General features: G+C 34.1%; 2 protein-coding genes across 3 annotated transcripts; both read right to left on the bottom strand.

Moving 5' to 3' along the window:
- Positions 1-378: 378 nt before the first annotated feature.
- LOC147287289 (uncharacterized) lies at positions 379-2,546 on the bottom strand. 2 transcript variants are annotated; one of them, XM_086242162.1, is made up of 3 exons: positions 2,380-2,546; positions 2,160-2,222; positions 379-768 (listed from the first exon to the last, which is right to left on the bottom strand). In XM_086242162.1, the coding sequence occupies exons 1-3, from the start codon at positions 2,449-2,451 to the stop codon at positions 553-555; spliced, it is 351 nt and encodes a 116-aa protein (XP_086098288.1). In that variant the 5' UTR covers positions 2,452-2,546; the 3' UTR covers positions 379-552. The 2 variants fall into 2 exon arrangements, with proteins under 2 accessions (XP_086098288.1, XP_086098287.1); XM_086242161.1 differs by having other exon boundaries at positions 2,133-2,222.
- A 9,233-nt stretch (positions 2,547-11,779) lies between these two features.
- On the bottom strand, positions 11,780-13,177 carry LOC147287290 (GATA transcription factor 9-like). Its single transcript, XM_086241595.1, has 2 exons — positions 12,826-13,177; positions 11,780-12,638 (listed from the first exon to the last, which is right to left on the bottom strand). The coding sequence occupies exons 1-2, from the start codon at positions 13,129-13,131 to the stop codon at positions 11,937-11,939; spliced, it is 1,008 nt and encodes a 335-aa protein (XP_086097721.1). The 5' UTR covers positions 13,132-13,177; the 3' UTR covers positions 11,780-11,936.
- Between the last annotated feature and the right edge of the window lie 4,597 nt (positions 13,178-17,774).

Here is a 17,774-nt window from a genome sequence, read left to right on the forward strand (position 1 = left end):
GTTTGTTGTTTGCCTTTTGGCTTGTTTAATGAAATGATGTTATTCCCTGGCCAAAAAAAAAAACATTTTCATTACTTGAAGCCTTGAAGGTTAGTCAATTTCTCATTATTATATCATTCACCCCAAAAAAAAAACACAATGGATGGAAATGATGGCCATTATTTTTGGAGAAGATAACTTTCTTTTTTGTTATGATTATATATATACAGTTTTTCCTTGTTGATGTAATTTTTTTTTTTTTTCCTCTTATACATCATAGGATCGACAATGTAGCATTTTAATCTAAACATATTCTTTTCCTAACTCATTACCTCATCCTCTCTCACCAATTATACTATAATCCTATGACTTAATCATGTGAATGCTTATTTGAATATATAGGACAAATTGTTAATATATAACACATTAGAATGTTTTACGAAAAACAAAAATGATCTTACGAACTTACATTACAATTGTATAAAGTGTAACCATGCTAAAAACACTATAGAACTGAAAGTTTACAAAATACATGACCACTCTCAGCCCTAACAATCAACATACATAAAGCTTTCAAAATGGGGCTGAGAGGGGTTCCTGAAGCTTTTCTTGCTCCTGGGATTCAACAATATTGGCAGCAGCATCGCACAAGCACTGGCATTGGCAATTAGGTCTTTCCAAAACTTGAGCCTTCTCCTCCTTCCACTCCACAACCTTCTCCAAACGTTGCTCACCCTCTTCATCAAATATGCGCTCCATCCCTTTTATTGAACCAATCGATCTCAACCCCTACAAATATATAAAAGTACATCTAATTTAGAAGCAATTCATAATGAGCTAGTCCTATTTCATACAGCATACTCTTTATGCATGGTTATATCATTTTGGTAGGCCGTACAGATCCAATCAGATGAATGAGTAAAATAAGGTGTTTGTGAGTGTCTAAAGTAAGTAAAAATTGAAAAATTAATCAAATTAACTTGGAGATAATTAGGCATTTTCTTTCGAGTTTTAAAAGTATATCATTTGAATGGTTCTTGAGCTCCCATCGAGTGGTGTCCGAACTACCCTCAAGTAGTGTTCGAACCTATAGAGTAGTTGTTATGGCCTAAAAATGCCTTGGCCATGTGGACGGCCAAGATCGACCACAACACACCTCGCCTTAAGTGATGGCGAGGTTTCCAACCTTTGGCGTGGATGCGGGCGTGTCACTAATCGGTTTGGAATAGCCGATTAGAAAAAGCTAATATTTTATGTGAAAATAAAAATTAAATTTAATGCGTCAAATTAAATATCTAACTTTTAACAAACGATTGTACGATAGGAAAAAAAAAAAAAACCTATATAGATTATTTTCTTGCTTAGATTGACTAGGACTTTGAACAACTAAAATGTAAATAAAAGAGTAACATGAATTTAAAAAAAAAGCTTAATGGGAAATAACACTAGAATAAATTCAAAGAAGCAAGAGGCGTTCTTGCAAAACCCAAAATACAAAGAAATTGCATAATTAGCATAAGGAAATACAATTAAAAGCTATGCAAATGAAAATAAAGAGAGCTTTGAGAAAATAAAGGCAACGGGCTGAATTGGGAGCAAAAAAGCTTTAGGAGGGATTCACATTGTTGTGAGTGTTTAGGTTTGTGTGTTAGAGAGTGTCCCTTGAAATTGCCTTATGAGCGTGGTCCAATTGTTTTGCCCTCTAGTCTTTCATTAGGATATAGCCAAATGTTTGGCTAAGATAGTTAATTTGTACTTTGGAGTAGGTAGACAGTTGTCCATGAGCTAAGAATAAACTGGAAAATGAGCTAGCTTGGGTAGTGAGAACACCAATTTTAGCCCAATAACTATTCTCGTGGGCCATGACCTATTTTGAGAGGGTATAAACAGTAGTATTTGAGGGAGTTTTGAGCGCTACTCGATAAAAGTTGAGCACAATTTGTGGGTTATAATTTTAAAACTAGTGAAAAAAGGGTAGATTTCAAAATTTCCTCTAAAGCAATGTAGTTGGTGGAATATTGAATCCAACCACCTTTTCTTTCTAAGGACTTTTTCTTTATAGAATAAAAATGTTATTGGCATATAATTGCATTGTTTTCAGTATCCATTTTTATATGTTCAAATGAGTGTGCTAAGCGTAAATTCTAACTTACTATTTCTGAAATTACATGAACACACACCTCAATGAATATAGTTGAGGCTTCATTTGTTTCCATTTTCTGAACTACATCTGCAGCTATTTCCTGCATATATATGAAGACAATTACATATGTTAAAGAAATTAATTAAAAACAAAAAGTTCGATCAACAAATCCTAACAGATGGAAATGTAATTAATGCATGTGCCAATATATAAGGTAAATATGTATGTGTGTGTGTGTGTGTGTAAATATATAATACCCTAGCATGGTTGAGTTGTACTACACTCAATGTTCTAGGCTCCATCTCAATGGAACAACGAAGGTTAGCCATGAAAAACACAGAAGCTCAAATCTCTGAAGCAGGTCAATTGGGTAGCACTTGCAGCCCATGCCACCAGTACCACTGTTACTATCACTGCTTATATTATTCAAAGTCTCATAGACTATATATAGTCAAGCATTTAATTAAGACATATATAAGCCCATCGACCAACCAATATATATTTAATTTCATCATATATGCAGATATATAGTCACGGACTCTATGACTATATACTGATGGAAAATTGAGGTTATAAAGGAAAAGCCAACTCTCTCACTATCAGTCCTTCACTCACATCCCGTGCTGATTCTCTGTTAGATATTGTTGGCCCAATAATATATGATATATGTTGGGTCATTTATATAAGTATATGATTTAATTGACATAATTTGGTGGAGGGTAGGTGTCCTTTATGAGCTGTACATTTGGTGAAACAACTGGAAATTGATTAGGGATCATAGTCCAATAGTTAACACCAGTAGAGATTGATCACCCAAAGAAAAAAGAAAAGCTAGCCAAAAAACATAAAATATATGAGTCCGTTTATTATTTAAAAAACGGACGTCCTACAAGAGAATTTCTGATATTAATAATTAGATACATATAATATTTTGAATAAATACATAATATAATGTCACAATTTTTCTTTATGAAAAATTATTATGTATATCTGATATACCATCACGTGATATAATTAATTTACTTGTTATAATATATGTGAATGACGAGTTTATACTTAGTAAGTCTTGTAAAGTATATTATTAATAACATTTACTCATGTTATAACTCATAAATTTATTATATTACATGACAGTTCATCAGTTATATAGAATAATTTATCCCTTATATAGTATTACCATCATTATAACATCCACGGGAAGTAGTCATAAGACTCATTACTCATGTTGAGCCAAGTATCTACTTCAGATAGTTAATGGGCCGGGCTGAGTCGTAAAAATGTGATCCTAGGTCGACTTTGAGGGCTCTTGACTTGGGCCTCATGTCACGGGCCAGCCCACCCGGCAACCACTGGCCTATATTAGATTGGGTCCGAGGGGTTTTTATTTCTTTTTTTTATTTCTTAATTATTTAATCTGTACACCCAAAGTCAAATTTGGAATTTATGAATAAAAAATTGGATATGGGGGATACTGCTCAGACCGTTGCCAAAAGAAAATCCAACCGTTGGCCAAGTCCAGCTAAAAGAGTGAAGCGTGGGCCTAGAAATCAGACCCAATATGCTTAATGTAATGGGACCAAGCCTTTTATGACTTTGTTTAGACCAAAATTCACTAAAGGAGGAGAAAGTAATTGTAATTAAGTGGCAAGAGTACCGTTTAACAGGGCATAATCATGTTGACTAATTCCATATATGCAGTCAAAATACATGACATGGTTAACAAAGAATAAACAATTAATACAAGCTATATATAGCTATATTATAGGTAGATGAACTGGTGGAGCCTATTAGAAAGATAGCCAACTGGTTTTTTCATAGCCATGTGCCTGCTTAAGGTTAATGTGGGTGGTTCAAGAATACTATAACTACTTTATGCTCTACTTAATTATTTAATCTTAATCTCTCTCTCTCTCTCTCACGCATGTTATCTGGGCTACGTACCAACAATTAATTCGTTAAGTCAATGAAAATATATTGACCTTAATTACCAGCTCAATTGTTTAGATGATGATGTTAATTACATGGCTTAATTATCTTTTTTGTTTTTGGGCAGTCACACTTCTCAGAAAGTTGTTGCACTCCTACTTATATATAGAAACGAACTTCCATGTTATTGAGACGGCTTAATTATCGATTTACTACCAAAAATTGTAACTTATTCCCACTTTATCACCTGAAAGTTTTTTTGTCTCAGATTACCACCTGTAACTTACACCCGTGTCTCATTTTACCTTGTTCCGTCAATAATTCCGTTAATGCTGACGTGGCGCGCTGGATGTGCGCCACGTGTCACATCTTTTTTTGTATTTTTTGATTTTTTTGATTTTTGATTTTTATAAACTTTGAAAATTAATTAAAAATAGCTTCGAGCTTAGAAAAATACACGGAAAATTCCTACTGACTTGTCTTGACTAGTACTAATTTACTATGGGGTCAAAATGCCAATTTTCCCTCTAAAAATTTTCAAAAAATTTGGAAAGTCTAAATTTATTTCTAGAAAATTAAAATACTCTAAACTCTTTGGAAATTCATAGAATAATCTCCCGAACTCCAAAAAATATGAGGTCTGCACCGTTAGTCTTCTAAAAACTAACAATACCTTTCTCGTGAACACTTGCTACCCAAAAGACCTCTCGGTCTTAGAGGAAAATAAAATTCCCTATAAAATAAATTCTAGAATTTCTGTAAAGTCTCAAAATAATTCTCTAAAACAGGCTTTTGGTAATTTTTCAAAATATTTTTGAGAATTTGTCCAAGAGTTTACGAAAATTCTAGAATTTTTTCTATAATTTATTTACTAGAGGAAAATTTATTTTAATTTTTTAGAAATAAATTTGGACTTTCTAATTTTTTTGGAAATTTTTAGAGGGAAAATTGGTAATTTAACCTTATAGTAAATTAGTGCTAGTCAAGACGAGTCCGTAGAAATTTTTCGTGTATTTTTCTGAGTTCGGAGCTATTTTTAATTAATTTTCAAAGTTTATAAAAATAAAAAAATGCGAAAAATAAAAAAAGATGTGACACGTGGCGCACATCTAGCGCGTCACGTCAGCATTAACGGCCAGATCGTCAGTATTAACGGAATTGTTGACGGAACAAGGTAAAACGGGACACGGATGTAAGTTACAGGTGGTAATCTGGGACAAAAAACTTTCAGGTGGTAAAGTGGGAATGAGTTACAGTTTTGAGTGGTAAATCGATAATTAAGCCTATTGAGACTCTGATATACCATCGCCAAATAGAGAGAATGATGATTTGAGATAGTGGGATTTGGGACTCACCCTAGCTTCTTAATTGCTATTTAGTGATGACAAATCAGTGTCTCTATGTGAAATGAAAGTTGGTGCAAATATAATTATGATGGTGTTGTTATTTGCATCTTTTAAAAGAGTGCGAGAAAAAAGTAGGAATAGCTAGCGGTCCAATTTTTTCTTATTTTCTTTTCTGTATAAGTTACTTAATTGATTATCTTTTGCTTTGGAACCTATCAGACTTCCCAGTCAAACAACTGGGGTAGTCAAACTCAAATCCTTAAGGTGGAGAGAAGAAGATATGACAGGTACAATTTAATTATATATATAAATGGGAGAATTAATTTTTGTTTTTATAATTGCTCCAAAGTGAAATTAATGATATCATGAATATAACTTTGCCAGATGTGTATATACATATCCAAATCACCCACTAGACTCAAAGTCTCAAACATAACCTCAATCATGCAATTGAACAAATCATCTTTTTGGACCATGTGAAAGGAATAGGTCACAGAGAATTGGGGTTCATCGGGGAGTGACTCTTTTTTGTGTATCTTGCTCTCCTTTTGAAAAAAGAAGCCTTATTAGCCAATCAGTCATTGTTTGCCCATTACCAATTATAAGCAGCCAATATTTGGGCATATTTTCTCCATGTTCAAAAACCAATTTGGTACTCCATGTGGCCCTTCTTTAACATCTCAAACTTTTCCTTTCCATTTCTTGCTTTGTGATGGACCTGCTAATGTTTGCAGTGAATAAGCAATTCTAAATTATTCAACATCTGCAGGGTTCTGATTCTTGACCATGCATGCTTTTCATTTATGAACAACTTAAATGTTGTTATATATGTATATGTTACAATTATATATCAACAGACAATAAACTAGAACCAATATATCGATCATACATCGGTGTTATAGAAAGTTATAATAAAAGAGAAAAAACAGGGTATACGGTAATTAATGCTAATTACCACAACAAGGCATAACTTAATTTTTAATTTAAGGATATTTTCACTTTTGATGTATGAATTTTGACCAGCATCTCAATACAATACTCAAACTCAAACTTGTCCCAGTCAAGTACAAAATCTGGTTATAAATTTTTGTAAATAGATCAATGTATGGATTTATTATATAATATATATATATATATATGTAAATTAATCCCACGCTTTGTTACTTGATAATTTTCTCTCTTTTTTTTTTTGTCAGAATTCATACTAGTTATTAATCACAAGATTCGCAACCTTATAAGAACAGTCTATGAAATTTTTAATTTGGACCTGCTTGAATAAAAGTAGGCCGGTCGATCTGGTTATAAATTTATAATGCTGGTATATATAAATTAAAAGAGTTTGGAGTACGTACTCTGGACCTAAGAAACACTATTGGGACTTTATGCATAAAGACTACCATCCATATTGTCTCAATCAAAAAATTTCGATCACATAGTTGAACCTAGCCAAACCCCACTTAACCGAAAGAACTTGAGCTCCACCCAACTCTTCCATGAAACCAATATATTGCCTTCTAGCTAGGTCGATCCTAATTAATTAGCTATTTAATGGTGACACATACAGCCAATTACTCCAAAGCCTGTCAAATTAGTTGTAAAATTAAGTGTCACCCTATATATATATATATCCAAGTTTGATGATTTTTGGATCTAAATTTCTTCAAACATATAGTAAAACAAACAGATAAAACAATAAGGGATCCGATCCAATTTCAAGTACCAGAGTAACAGATTACTGAGTGTAAGAATTATAATTAATGGTCATCATAAATAATAATAATAATAATTAAAAAAGAAAAAAGAAAACAGGCAAAGTGATAAAAAGAGTAGCTGAATATGGATTGGTCATTGGAGGGTGACAAAAAGCATATCATATCGATCTGGTTAACAAATAACATGGAAAAGATCCTGGACAAGCAAAGGCATTCTGAAATTAATTTTGGATATTATATATATATATATAGGAAATTTCAAGTGATGATGTCCTCATTTTAAGAAAAATGACAACATCCCTTGACAATATAGTTCAATTATTAGAACCATCCATATATATACTTGATAAGCCCGTAAAAAATTCTCCAAATTGGTAATTATTTGACCATTTAAACTGTATAGAATCTATAGACAAATACGTACAATCCGTCAGAACAATTGAAATGATGATAATAATCAAATATATATATAGCTAAATAGTTTTCAATTTGACCGATTATGTTCAAGGGATGTCCTAAAAAACAGACAGTTTCAATTAAATTGTAAACAACAAATAAAATGTGTTTATTTTTTTAAATAACTGGATCCTTACTTGAAATTCCTCTCTCCATATTCATATATATATATTATCCAAAACAAAGAGAGAGATGCAGAGGCAGTGAAGCCGGCATGCACGTCACGTACACCATGTGCTGGGTTTCATCATCCACATGCATACCCGGACGCTCCTTTCAAATCATATATTCTATCTGCTCCTGTGCCTCGCTACTATATATATATATATATATATATATATGCCTATACTATAATATAGCATATATGGAAGGCCAACAGTATTATTATTGTGTACATATTGTGTACTTTTGTGTACCCTTCTATAGGCTTAATTATACAGTTCTACGTACGTATGAATGTGGCTTTTCAAAAGTAGGAGATATGATTGGCATATATATAGGCTCCTTCTATTGAGGTATAGCTCAACTTATTTATGTTGAGGTATAACCTTGTTGAGGCTCACACATGTCGTTTTGTGTCGATCTGAACCATCTTATCTTTGCATGGCCTATCGCTTGCCATTGTCGAACACTCGAAATTAATCCCCAAGCCCATTCTATATCATGCACACTACTATGACCTTATTATATGTATCTGATTAATTCTTTATGAATAATAATTAAATTTTCAAACGAACAAATTTTTCTGTCACACTCAAGTGCATTGGTTTCACAGTAATGCTAATTGTCCCACATTTTTTTCCTCACATTTGTATCCACCTGATATGTCATTACTTTACTGGAAGTGTATTTCTTTTTTCTTTTTTAGGTTTTATTTTTAAATTTTTAGTGTCTAATGTATGAATTAATGTCATGTAAGATGGTATAAAATTATGGTATAAAAATGTAGTAAGTGTAGCATTACTGTTGGTTTCAGCTTTCAAGAGCATTAATTCCACCAATTTTTGGTGACTTTCACTTAAAAATTAAATAGTTTGAATTATTAGACCACATTATGGCATGTCCTAACAATGCAATTTCTTTTACTCCTAATAAGAAGCAAAAGAAATTTGTTCAGAAGGAGACCCTCGATCTAGTGGTTATTTAAGGGGAGAACTTCAATATGTAATATAAAAGGATAGAGTAGATCATTAATTTCATGTTGATTTCGTAATATAGTTACTACATAATACATAAATAAAAGTTCAAATCCATGGAGCTAAGGAATAAGCCTACTAATAAGGAAACATACTAGAAATAGAACATGAGACGTACTAACCCTACACACAAGCATGCATTAACATGACTACGTACTACAAACTCTATATATCAGACCCTTTCCGTTGAGGTATATCTCAACTTAAACATGATTAAGTATGGCTTGTGGGACTCACTCTGCATTGTAATTCGATTATCGATGCCGTTTATTTTTGAAGTCTATATACAATAATCATCCTTGCAACAAATTAGAAAAATCGGAAATCGTTTAACCATTTGATTAAAGGGCCATGATTTCAAGTGTTAATGGAATTCATATATTCGTTTTTTTACTCTATCACAATTAGATGTCTTAATGGTTTCTGATTTACTTAATTTTTTGTAAAGATGATCCTTGTATAAAGACTTAGAAAATAGACAGCTTCGATCATCAAATTACAATATAGAGTGGGTCCCACAGGCCATACCTCGTCATGTTTAAGATGAAGTATACCTCAACGGAAGGGGTTCTATATATATAATAACTATTTACACTATTTTCACCAATTTAATTAAAATATTGTGTATAGAATTGAACCACCTTGGATCAGCAGAGCCACGTGTCATCCTAGGTCTAAGATGGATCCACTCCTACGACTCCCTCTTAAGAAGGGACGCATATATACATATTTGTAGATTCTCATTAAAGTTTCGATCATGTACGTGAACTCCTTCCTTTTAGCATATGATATCTGTGAAGGGTTCATTGAACTGAAAAGGCAATGTCTATAGTCCACTTACTTCCAAATGCCTAGTTCAGATATAGCGGCAGTAATGTACGTTCCTCAAGTTAATAAACCAAAGAAAAAGGGTAAAAAGAAAGACACATACATATGACATGTATAGAGTTCTGTGGACAAATTGAAACTCAGCACAATAAAATACTAATCAATTATATGATATGGTTTGTGTCTTTCCTACATATCTATCATGCAAAGAGCTAGTTCAATTGCAGATCTACTTACCAATTAAGTTTAGATGGACTGGAAGTAATATATGTATGATTCGAAGTCATAACCTCCTATAAACAAAGTTCTGATATATACCATATTAAAAAGCTAGCTGTTAAGAAACAGATCATCGATGTATATCAAACTAGCTAACAAATATATATTTCTCTTAGGTTAGTATGATTAATTCATTTCCTGCAGGAGTAATTGATCAATATCGATCGTGGATGCAGCTTGCTTGTCATGGGAGTTGTCATTTACACGTTAGTATTTCTTTTCCTTTAAACAAAAGTTAATGACTATAATTACCCCTTTATAATCACATGAATTCACAACCCAGCTAGGAAGATTAAATGATTAATACAAGAGACAGTGGACCCCATGGAAGAGCAAATGTCTAGGATCGGGTGGACAGTTTATATCACTCCCAAGTGTACCTAATTCTTTTCTTTATTCAATTTATATATCATCCCCTTCCCCCACTCCCACATGACCTTGGCCTGGCCTCCACCATTTTGCAAGCTACCCAAGCAGCAGCCAATTCCAATTTTTTATATATTTTCTGCTTCTCATATTTATTTTTCTTCTCTCTCTAATTGCCTATTGGTGTCTTTCCCACTCTTCCATTGGTTTTTAAAGTTTTAAACGCACTTTTATGTGGATTTTACGTACAAAAGACGATGTATATATATATATATATATATATATTAACAAGTACTTTAAATTCTCATTGGATTGTTTCACTGAAACCCATGCTCACCACCTAGTTGCTGCTGCAGCCTACTTCCTTGTTAATTGTACGTTCTTCTTTGGGTACTCGAGGTTCATAAAAAGAAGTTCACATTTCTAATATTGCTTGTATATTTTCTTATGTTAAGATTGTATTTGTTGTAATTTAAAGTTGAGATAATGAATTGTGTTTCTAATATTATTTGAAACTTTAAAACGATTTTATTTTAGTCATATTTATAATATCAGCACAAAAAATGTAAGTAAATGATTTTATTTCCATAAGAAGGTGCCTCGTATTCATCGCCAAATTGGAATGCGTACGTTTGGATGTTCCTTTTTTGTGTGGTGGAGATTTCTTGAGTTTGAGTGAGCTTCAACTTATTGTCGATCAATTTCATTAATGGTTCCACATGGAGGAAATTTCATACTTTTATTGTATTAGAAGGAAATAGATTCAGTTATCTTAATTCAAACTAATTTTTTCATCATTTCCACCACTTGAGCTAGTTCTAAAGAATTTGAGGAAATTTCATATTATCAACAATTTAAACCTCTTTCTATGCGTAATAAGGAATAAATCGATCTTTAATTTCCATTTCTTAATCATGGAGGAAATTTTAATTATATTGGCACTATGACATTGTTATAGGTAATCTAATTCCAACATATGTTCCTTACGGTGAACGCTTCAAAATTTAGACAAATTTTACAAATTTTGGTAGTTAAAAATGATTTCCATTTGAATCAATTAAAAAATAAATGAGCAAGATCGATTTGACAGATTAGGAACTTTGGACTTGTGAGCTAACGAGCTCCTCATCATGTTTTTCATGTCAACCATTTGCATAGGCAAAGGCAGTTGAACAATGAACAACATGGTTCCCATTGTCCACTTTGTTTCAGAAAAAATATGACACGCCACGCCATCTTCTTATTATTATACATTAATATCTTGTTAGACATACTTACATGTAATTAATTAATGTTAATTACTAATTTGTCAATAATGATTTAGATTAATAATCAACAATATAACATAACATAACATAAAGATTATTTGACATGTGACAATACAAAAAATTCTTGATATTATTACACAATATTAGTAAATAAACAAAAATTGTTAATTTTATTAACTTATAAAAAAAACAAAATGTAAATAAAAATTGATTCTAATTTGCCAAATTCGGCACCAAAAAAAAAAGTACAATACAAAACCCTAACCCCAAATTTTGCTCTTCCTTCCCCCCTTTTTTCCAATTCTACAATTTTTGCTCAGAACATTGACTTCAAATTCAAATTTTTAAGGCCCAAAAATAAAAAATTAGAAAATTAAGCTAGAGAATTCTTGTTAAAATTAGAGGTCCCACCCTAACTTATCCTACTCTAGCATTCACTACATCAGCTGCCTAAAATCGGGCGCACTATGATGATGGATCAAGTACTGCTCATCACCACCGTTGGATACCCCGAAAATTGAACTTTGACTAAGATACTGATGCTGATGTGATCTGTGGAGATCCTTCTGTCTTCGGAGCTCCAACACCTTCCTATGCGAATTGGAATGACTGGCGGACACGAACGTCGGGCTCGCGGCGGGTCGGTATTCTGGCACGAGCCGACCCGACTTGTACCGGACTCCGCAAGCATTGCAGAGCGTTTTGGGCCCCATGGGCCCAGTCCGCCACTGCGGGGTCTTCTCGGACGCGCAGTGAAGGCATTTCCGACCGGAAGAGTCCGACCCAGAATTGGAGCTGGACCCGTCCCGCTTCTTGGACGACGCCGTTTTGGGAGGCTTGGTGGCTGTGCCGTCGTCGTTGGTGGGAGTGATGAGGTGGAGGAGGCGCGTGGTCCAGTCGCCGGGGGCCGCGCGTGAGCGCTTGCTCCGGGCCTTGCCGGGGAGAGGCGTGTCGTGGTGGAAAAGTGGCGCGTTTTGAGGAGGAGTTTCGGAGGAGGACGACGTCGTTTCGGGGGTTTGAGGTTTCGCGATGGCGGCGGTGGTTGTGGAGAGGAAGTGGAGAGCTTGCAAGTCCTTCTCCGCCAAGATCGAGTCTTCCAAGAAGTTCGATACCCACTCGAGTTCCGCCACGTCATCAATCTGTCAATATTCCAATTTTATCCAATTCAATTCGATTAAATTTTCGCTCCCAATTCCCAAACATAATTATCAAAATTGCACATAATTTTGAAAATAAACTAAATTTTCAAGCTCATGCATATTGCATGCAGGAGCCGAAAAATAATTAATAAAATTCCAATATTGTTTTGGTGGAATTGGAGTTTACCGGAACGCAGAGGTCGCCGGAGAACTGAGAGTCGTGACCGAAGCTCTGGTTACCGGAGAACTGAGGCTCTCCTCCAGAAACTGATGAATTGCAGCTGTCGACGGCGGTGACGGTAGAGTTACCGGCGACAGTGTCGAAGAAGCCGTCGGTGTCGAGAGCATCTGCGTTGGAGAAGTCGAGGAGGTCGTCAATGGTGAAGTGTTCGGCGGCGACGGGCTTCTGCTGCTCGGACTGCCTCCTCTCCGGCGAAAAGTCGTCGTCTCCGGCGCCGAAGTAGCCGCCGACGTAGAATTTCGGCAGTTCCATTTTTGGTGATCAGGAAATGTGTATCGTTGGCAGAGAGAGAGAGAGAGAGAGCTTGTGGCTGTGTGTGTGTCTGGGAGAGAATGGGGGGAGAGAGTGAAAGGTAGGGGGGTTTTGAGGAGTGAAGGGAGGGGCTGAAATGAAAATATTGGAAAATTGGAGCATCTTTTTACATGCACAGAGGTTTCTATTTTTTTTGGCTACTTGAGAGGTTTCTATTAAATAATGGGGAACTGACTTGCAAGTTGCAACTTATGTAAAATCACTTGTTTATTTACTTTATTTTAATTTCTTCTCCCTAAGAGAAACGAATATTTGATTTTTTTTTTATAAAGACAAAAAGAAAACCAAAATACTTGATGAATTGTTGACACACTAACCCATGGTACTCCTTTGGTATGCTTTACAAAGTAAGAAGTAAGAACTCATTTAGCATGTTGACACACCTTACCATTTCAATTGAATTTTGCTCTATGTTTCTTAATATTGTCATATCTTTAATACTTTATCATATTAAGAGATCATATAAGTCTTGGGTTTAGTATACAAAATAATTAACAAGAAAAACGGATTTGTCATTTAAAACTTTAAAATTTTATTATGATATGTTTGAAACTGTTTTTGATAATATAATAAACATTTTTAGTTAACTCAAAATAAGTGTTATTTGAAGTTATATAAGCATTTCTAATAAAAGTTGTACTATCACAAGTTTTGTCCAATACATCATTATATTCTGGATTGAACTTTGCCCGTGAATTCTTTGATTGAAGGGCACAAAAGTCCAGTGCCTAGAGGCATCCCATTATATTATATAATTAGGTAATTAATCCCAATAATACTGAAACAATTAGCAGAAATTAAGAAAAGAAATTAAATTAAATTAAATTAAATTAATGTTCAATGTTCAATCCCTATAGAATCGATCTCTTGCAGGTTTTGTCGCTGTTTCTGACCTCCAAGGCCCCAATAGTGTCCAAGTTTACAGCCGGATTCCTCTGCTCCTAATAATTTTTTCTCTTGGGAATTGTGCTTTCACTTTAATTTATGTTTCCACCCTCTGATTTTACAATATTTTAACTTTAATTAATTGTACTTTCTACCCCCTATTTGCTATTGCCCTATCATAACTCTCGTTATTATATTCCCCCACCCACGTTTAAGCACGATGCTTACAGCTCAACTTAATCAAAGCCCAACGGTCCTGATCTCATCCACGTGGCTATCTTGGAGGTTTTCACTTTTAATCTTACCTGCCGCAGAATTTTATGAGCAACTCTTTTTTGTCCTAATTGACAATGAGCAGTGTTTGGATATTAAAAAATGAGTATAAGATTGTTCTCACAACCAATCACATAAATTCATAATGGGGTCCACCGTAATAAAAGAAAGTAGTGGACCTCATCATAGGCTCATGTGATTTATTGTAAGAACAAGCTTGACACTCATTTATGAAGAATCTATTGCCCATGTGAATTCAAGAGCTATTGGTTGTAAGGACAAGTTATTTCTTCCCCCTCTTAATGTTATTAACCTATTGGAAGGACTTATTGCCCATGTGAATTAAGGACCTATTTCAATCGAAATAAATTGAGTGTCATTTACTAAATTAAATAGTTGTTGAAAGAAAAATACTTTAGTTATTTAACTATAAGAATTTAAAAATTTTAAAAAATTAATATTTACAAAAAGTTTTACGATTAAGTATTTCAAATTTTGATTAAAATACTCTATTATCGGCTATTAATAAAAAAGAAATAGTCTTGTTTTGACCCATACGAATATATGTAAAAATGGTAAAGTTTTCTAATATTTGTAAACTTGAGCCATGTTTGTATAATAATTAGTACTTTGGGTCATTTCTTATAGAACTTATTTATGAAGTAAAGAGCGCAGCACAAATTGTGTTTATTTATTAGACTTGGAGCATGATTTCAAAAGTATTTATTGGAACATAAGTAACGCGTCCAATAAAGATAACAAAGACTAGAAAACATGCCCGAAAGAGATTGCGAAAGATGAAGTTTGGGTAGCATCCTAGATTACTAGGAAAGCTTACATTGCCAAGTGTTTTATGTGTCCATCTAATCTAAGCTCAATCTTAACCAAATTCCCAATTCGCCACATGAGCTATACAACTGCCGTACTATTATGACTCTGCATTTTCCTACAAGGTTTGCAGACTGAGTCAGATGGGCCCGAGTCACTCGTTGCTAATCCCCATTACATAATTGACGCTGGTAACTTGGATAGGAATCATAGGATAAGGTTTGTTTTGTTTACACTCACATTTATTACCATCGCATTTTGTCAACCATATTAATTTTTTACATTTTTATTGGGTTTCATTTGTCTAAATTATTTCTCTTTCTTTAATTTAGTAGTTAGAATTTTGAAGAATTGCGTTATTACTTAAGGGGGTGGGGTGGGTCCAAAAAGCACGTGACAAAGGTGGAGGTAGGTGTCAGCGATCATGTGAGAGTTCTTAAGGTTCGGTTTCAAAAGGCCAGCCAAGGGGCAGAGAGGGTCTGGTCAAGTCCACGTGGCCGGAATCTATTGATGACGAGCTCACTCACTTTCCTTTGGTGCCTCCTCACACGTGCATTATGCTTAGCATGTCTAGCTCACTAACATGGTAGAACGTGCGTGTAGGTCACGTGCCACGCTGCCGAGCTCACGTGCCTCTCTCCTTAATGCATGGGGGTTGAGCTTGAATTTTAGGGTGGCTAATTAGTGGGATTGACCTCAATTATTGGTACTGTCGTTCTGCGTTACTATTGGGTTGAGCTTTAATTTGATTGCTTTAAATTAAAAACCAAAAGCAAACATGAAAATCCTCTCTTCTTGTGTTTTTTTAATTGAAGATTTGAGATGATAAAATGGAACTCTAGTTATGAATAATGTTCCACTACTAAAGCTAGAAAGTCACACCTAAAATTCATTATTTGGGTGTTAGAAAACATTTTCATCTCTCATGTATATGAGCCAACCATTTTGCCCAAAAAAAAAATATGAGCCAACCATAACTTGATCTCGCTATTAAAAAAAAAAAAAAAACTTGTTTCGTGTTTTATTTAGTTGACTCATATATTTGGGGGCTAAAAATAGGTTTGTAAAATGAGTCGGGTCACTCTATCTGGCCCTGAATTTTTTGGCCCTAAGGGTTGGAAGGGCCAAGCCTTTTATAAATAGATTAGGCTTAGGCCCTGCCCGGCCTTAAAATTTCGGGCCTATGGGCAGGCCACTGGGCCAAGTGCCTTTGGCCCTACTAATTGAATCAACTTAACCCTCTTGTTTAATATAAAAAATTATTTTGCTTATGATGGGGTTTGAACCTAAGAGGCTAAGATAAATTAACTCATAACACCATCTATATACCACTTGAACCAAAGACTATGTTTGTTTAAAAGTGTAAATTAAATCTTATAAATATAAACAAAAGGAATAATGCAAAATATGGTTTGGGATCGGGCCATGGGCCGACCCAGGCCCTACCCTATACACAAATGGGCCGGGCTAGGCCCACCCATAACTTCAGGCATAGCCGGCCCATAGGGCCTGGGCCTTTTTTATAGTCCTAGCTAAAAACTTCAAACTAAGGGGGGTGTACTCAATCAAGACTTATAAAGACTTTTGTTAAATTAAAAAGTCAGGAGGTACTCAATCAAGACTTTTATATACTTTTAAAAAGTCTATGAAAGTTAGGGGGTACTCAATCAAGACTTTTTAAAAGTCTATGAAAGTCATACGGTACTCAAAATGTCAATGACTTTCACAAATTTCTCAAATCCATAGACTTTGAAAGACTTTTGGCATTAAAGTATACATACCAAATCTTCTTATTTCTCTTCCATTTCCCCTCAAGACTTTGAAAGACTTTTGAGAAAAGGCTTCCCCTTTTCTCTCTCCGCCTCCTTTAGCATTGCATGCGCGCGTGTATGTCTCTTCCAACATTGATACACCTATTCCTTATATTGTCTCATCACTATGCCATTACATATAAATAGATCTGTCATATACGGTTCTAATTCCAGACTTCAGTGCTCCAGAAGTTAGTTTTATGGGTTTACAACATGTCAATTATAATATATTGTTCCACCCTTTTATTTTTTGTATGTTTACGTTGAGAGTTTCAAGGATGATTTGAGTTAGATTTATCTGTTAGATACAATAATAAAGAGATTAATTCAACATTATTTAAATTTTTGACTTATATGTTAAGTAGTAATACAACATTATTTCTTTAAAATTTTAAAACTTATATGCATTTCTCATTATGTATTATTTTATTTTTTAATTTAATTGTCTTCACACTTGAAAGCTCGTTTTCGTCAACGTTACCTGAATTTAACATTATCCATATAACATTGAATAGTAAGTTTTGAAAAATATTGAAGACCAGTTTTAGATCATTCAATATATTAGTAGGTTTCTTAACAATCTTGATTTCTTGGAGATTATTCTTTCATCAGCTTGTCATTTTTTGTTTGATTTCACTACTTTTTCATTGCCCTTATGTTTGATTTCATTGCCCTTTGTGATATATGGATGCTATTATCTTACAATATTTCATAATGATATTTGTATCAAAAAGTCATTGAAAATCTATCAATGTCTATGAAATTTTTTTAATAAAACTTCATGAA

The sequence above is a fragment of the Dryas octopetala genome, chromosome 4, assembly GCF_963921425.1.
Source record: "Dryas octopetala chromosome 4, drDryOcto1.1, whole genome shotgun sequence".
Lineage (NCBI taxonomy): Eukaryota > Viridiplantae > Streptophyta > Magnoliopsida > Rosales > Rosaceae > Dryas > Dryas octopetala.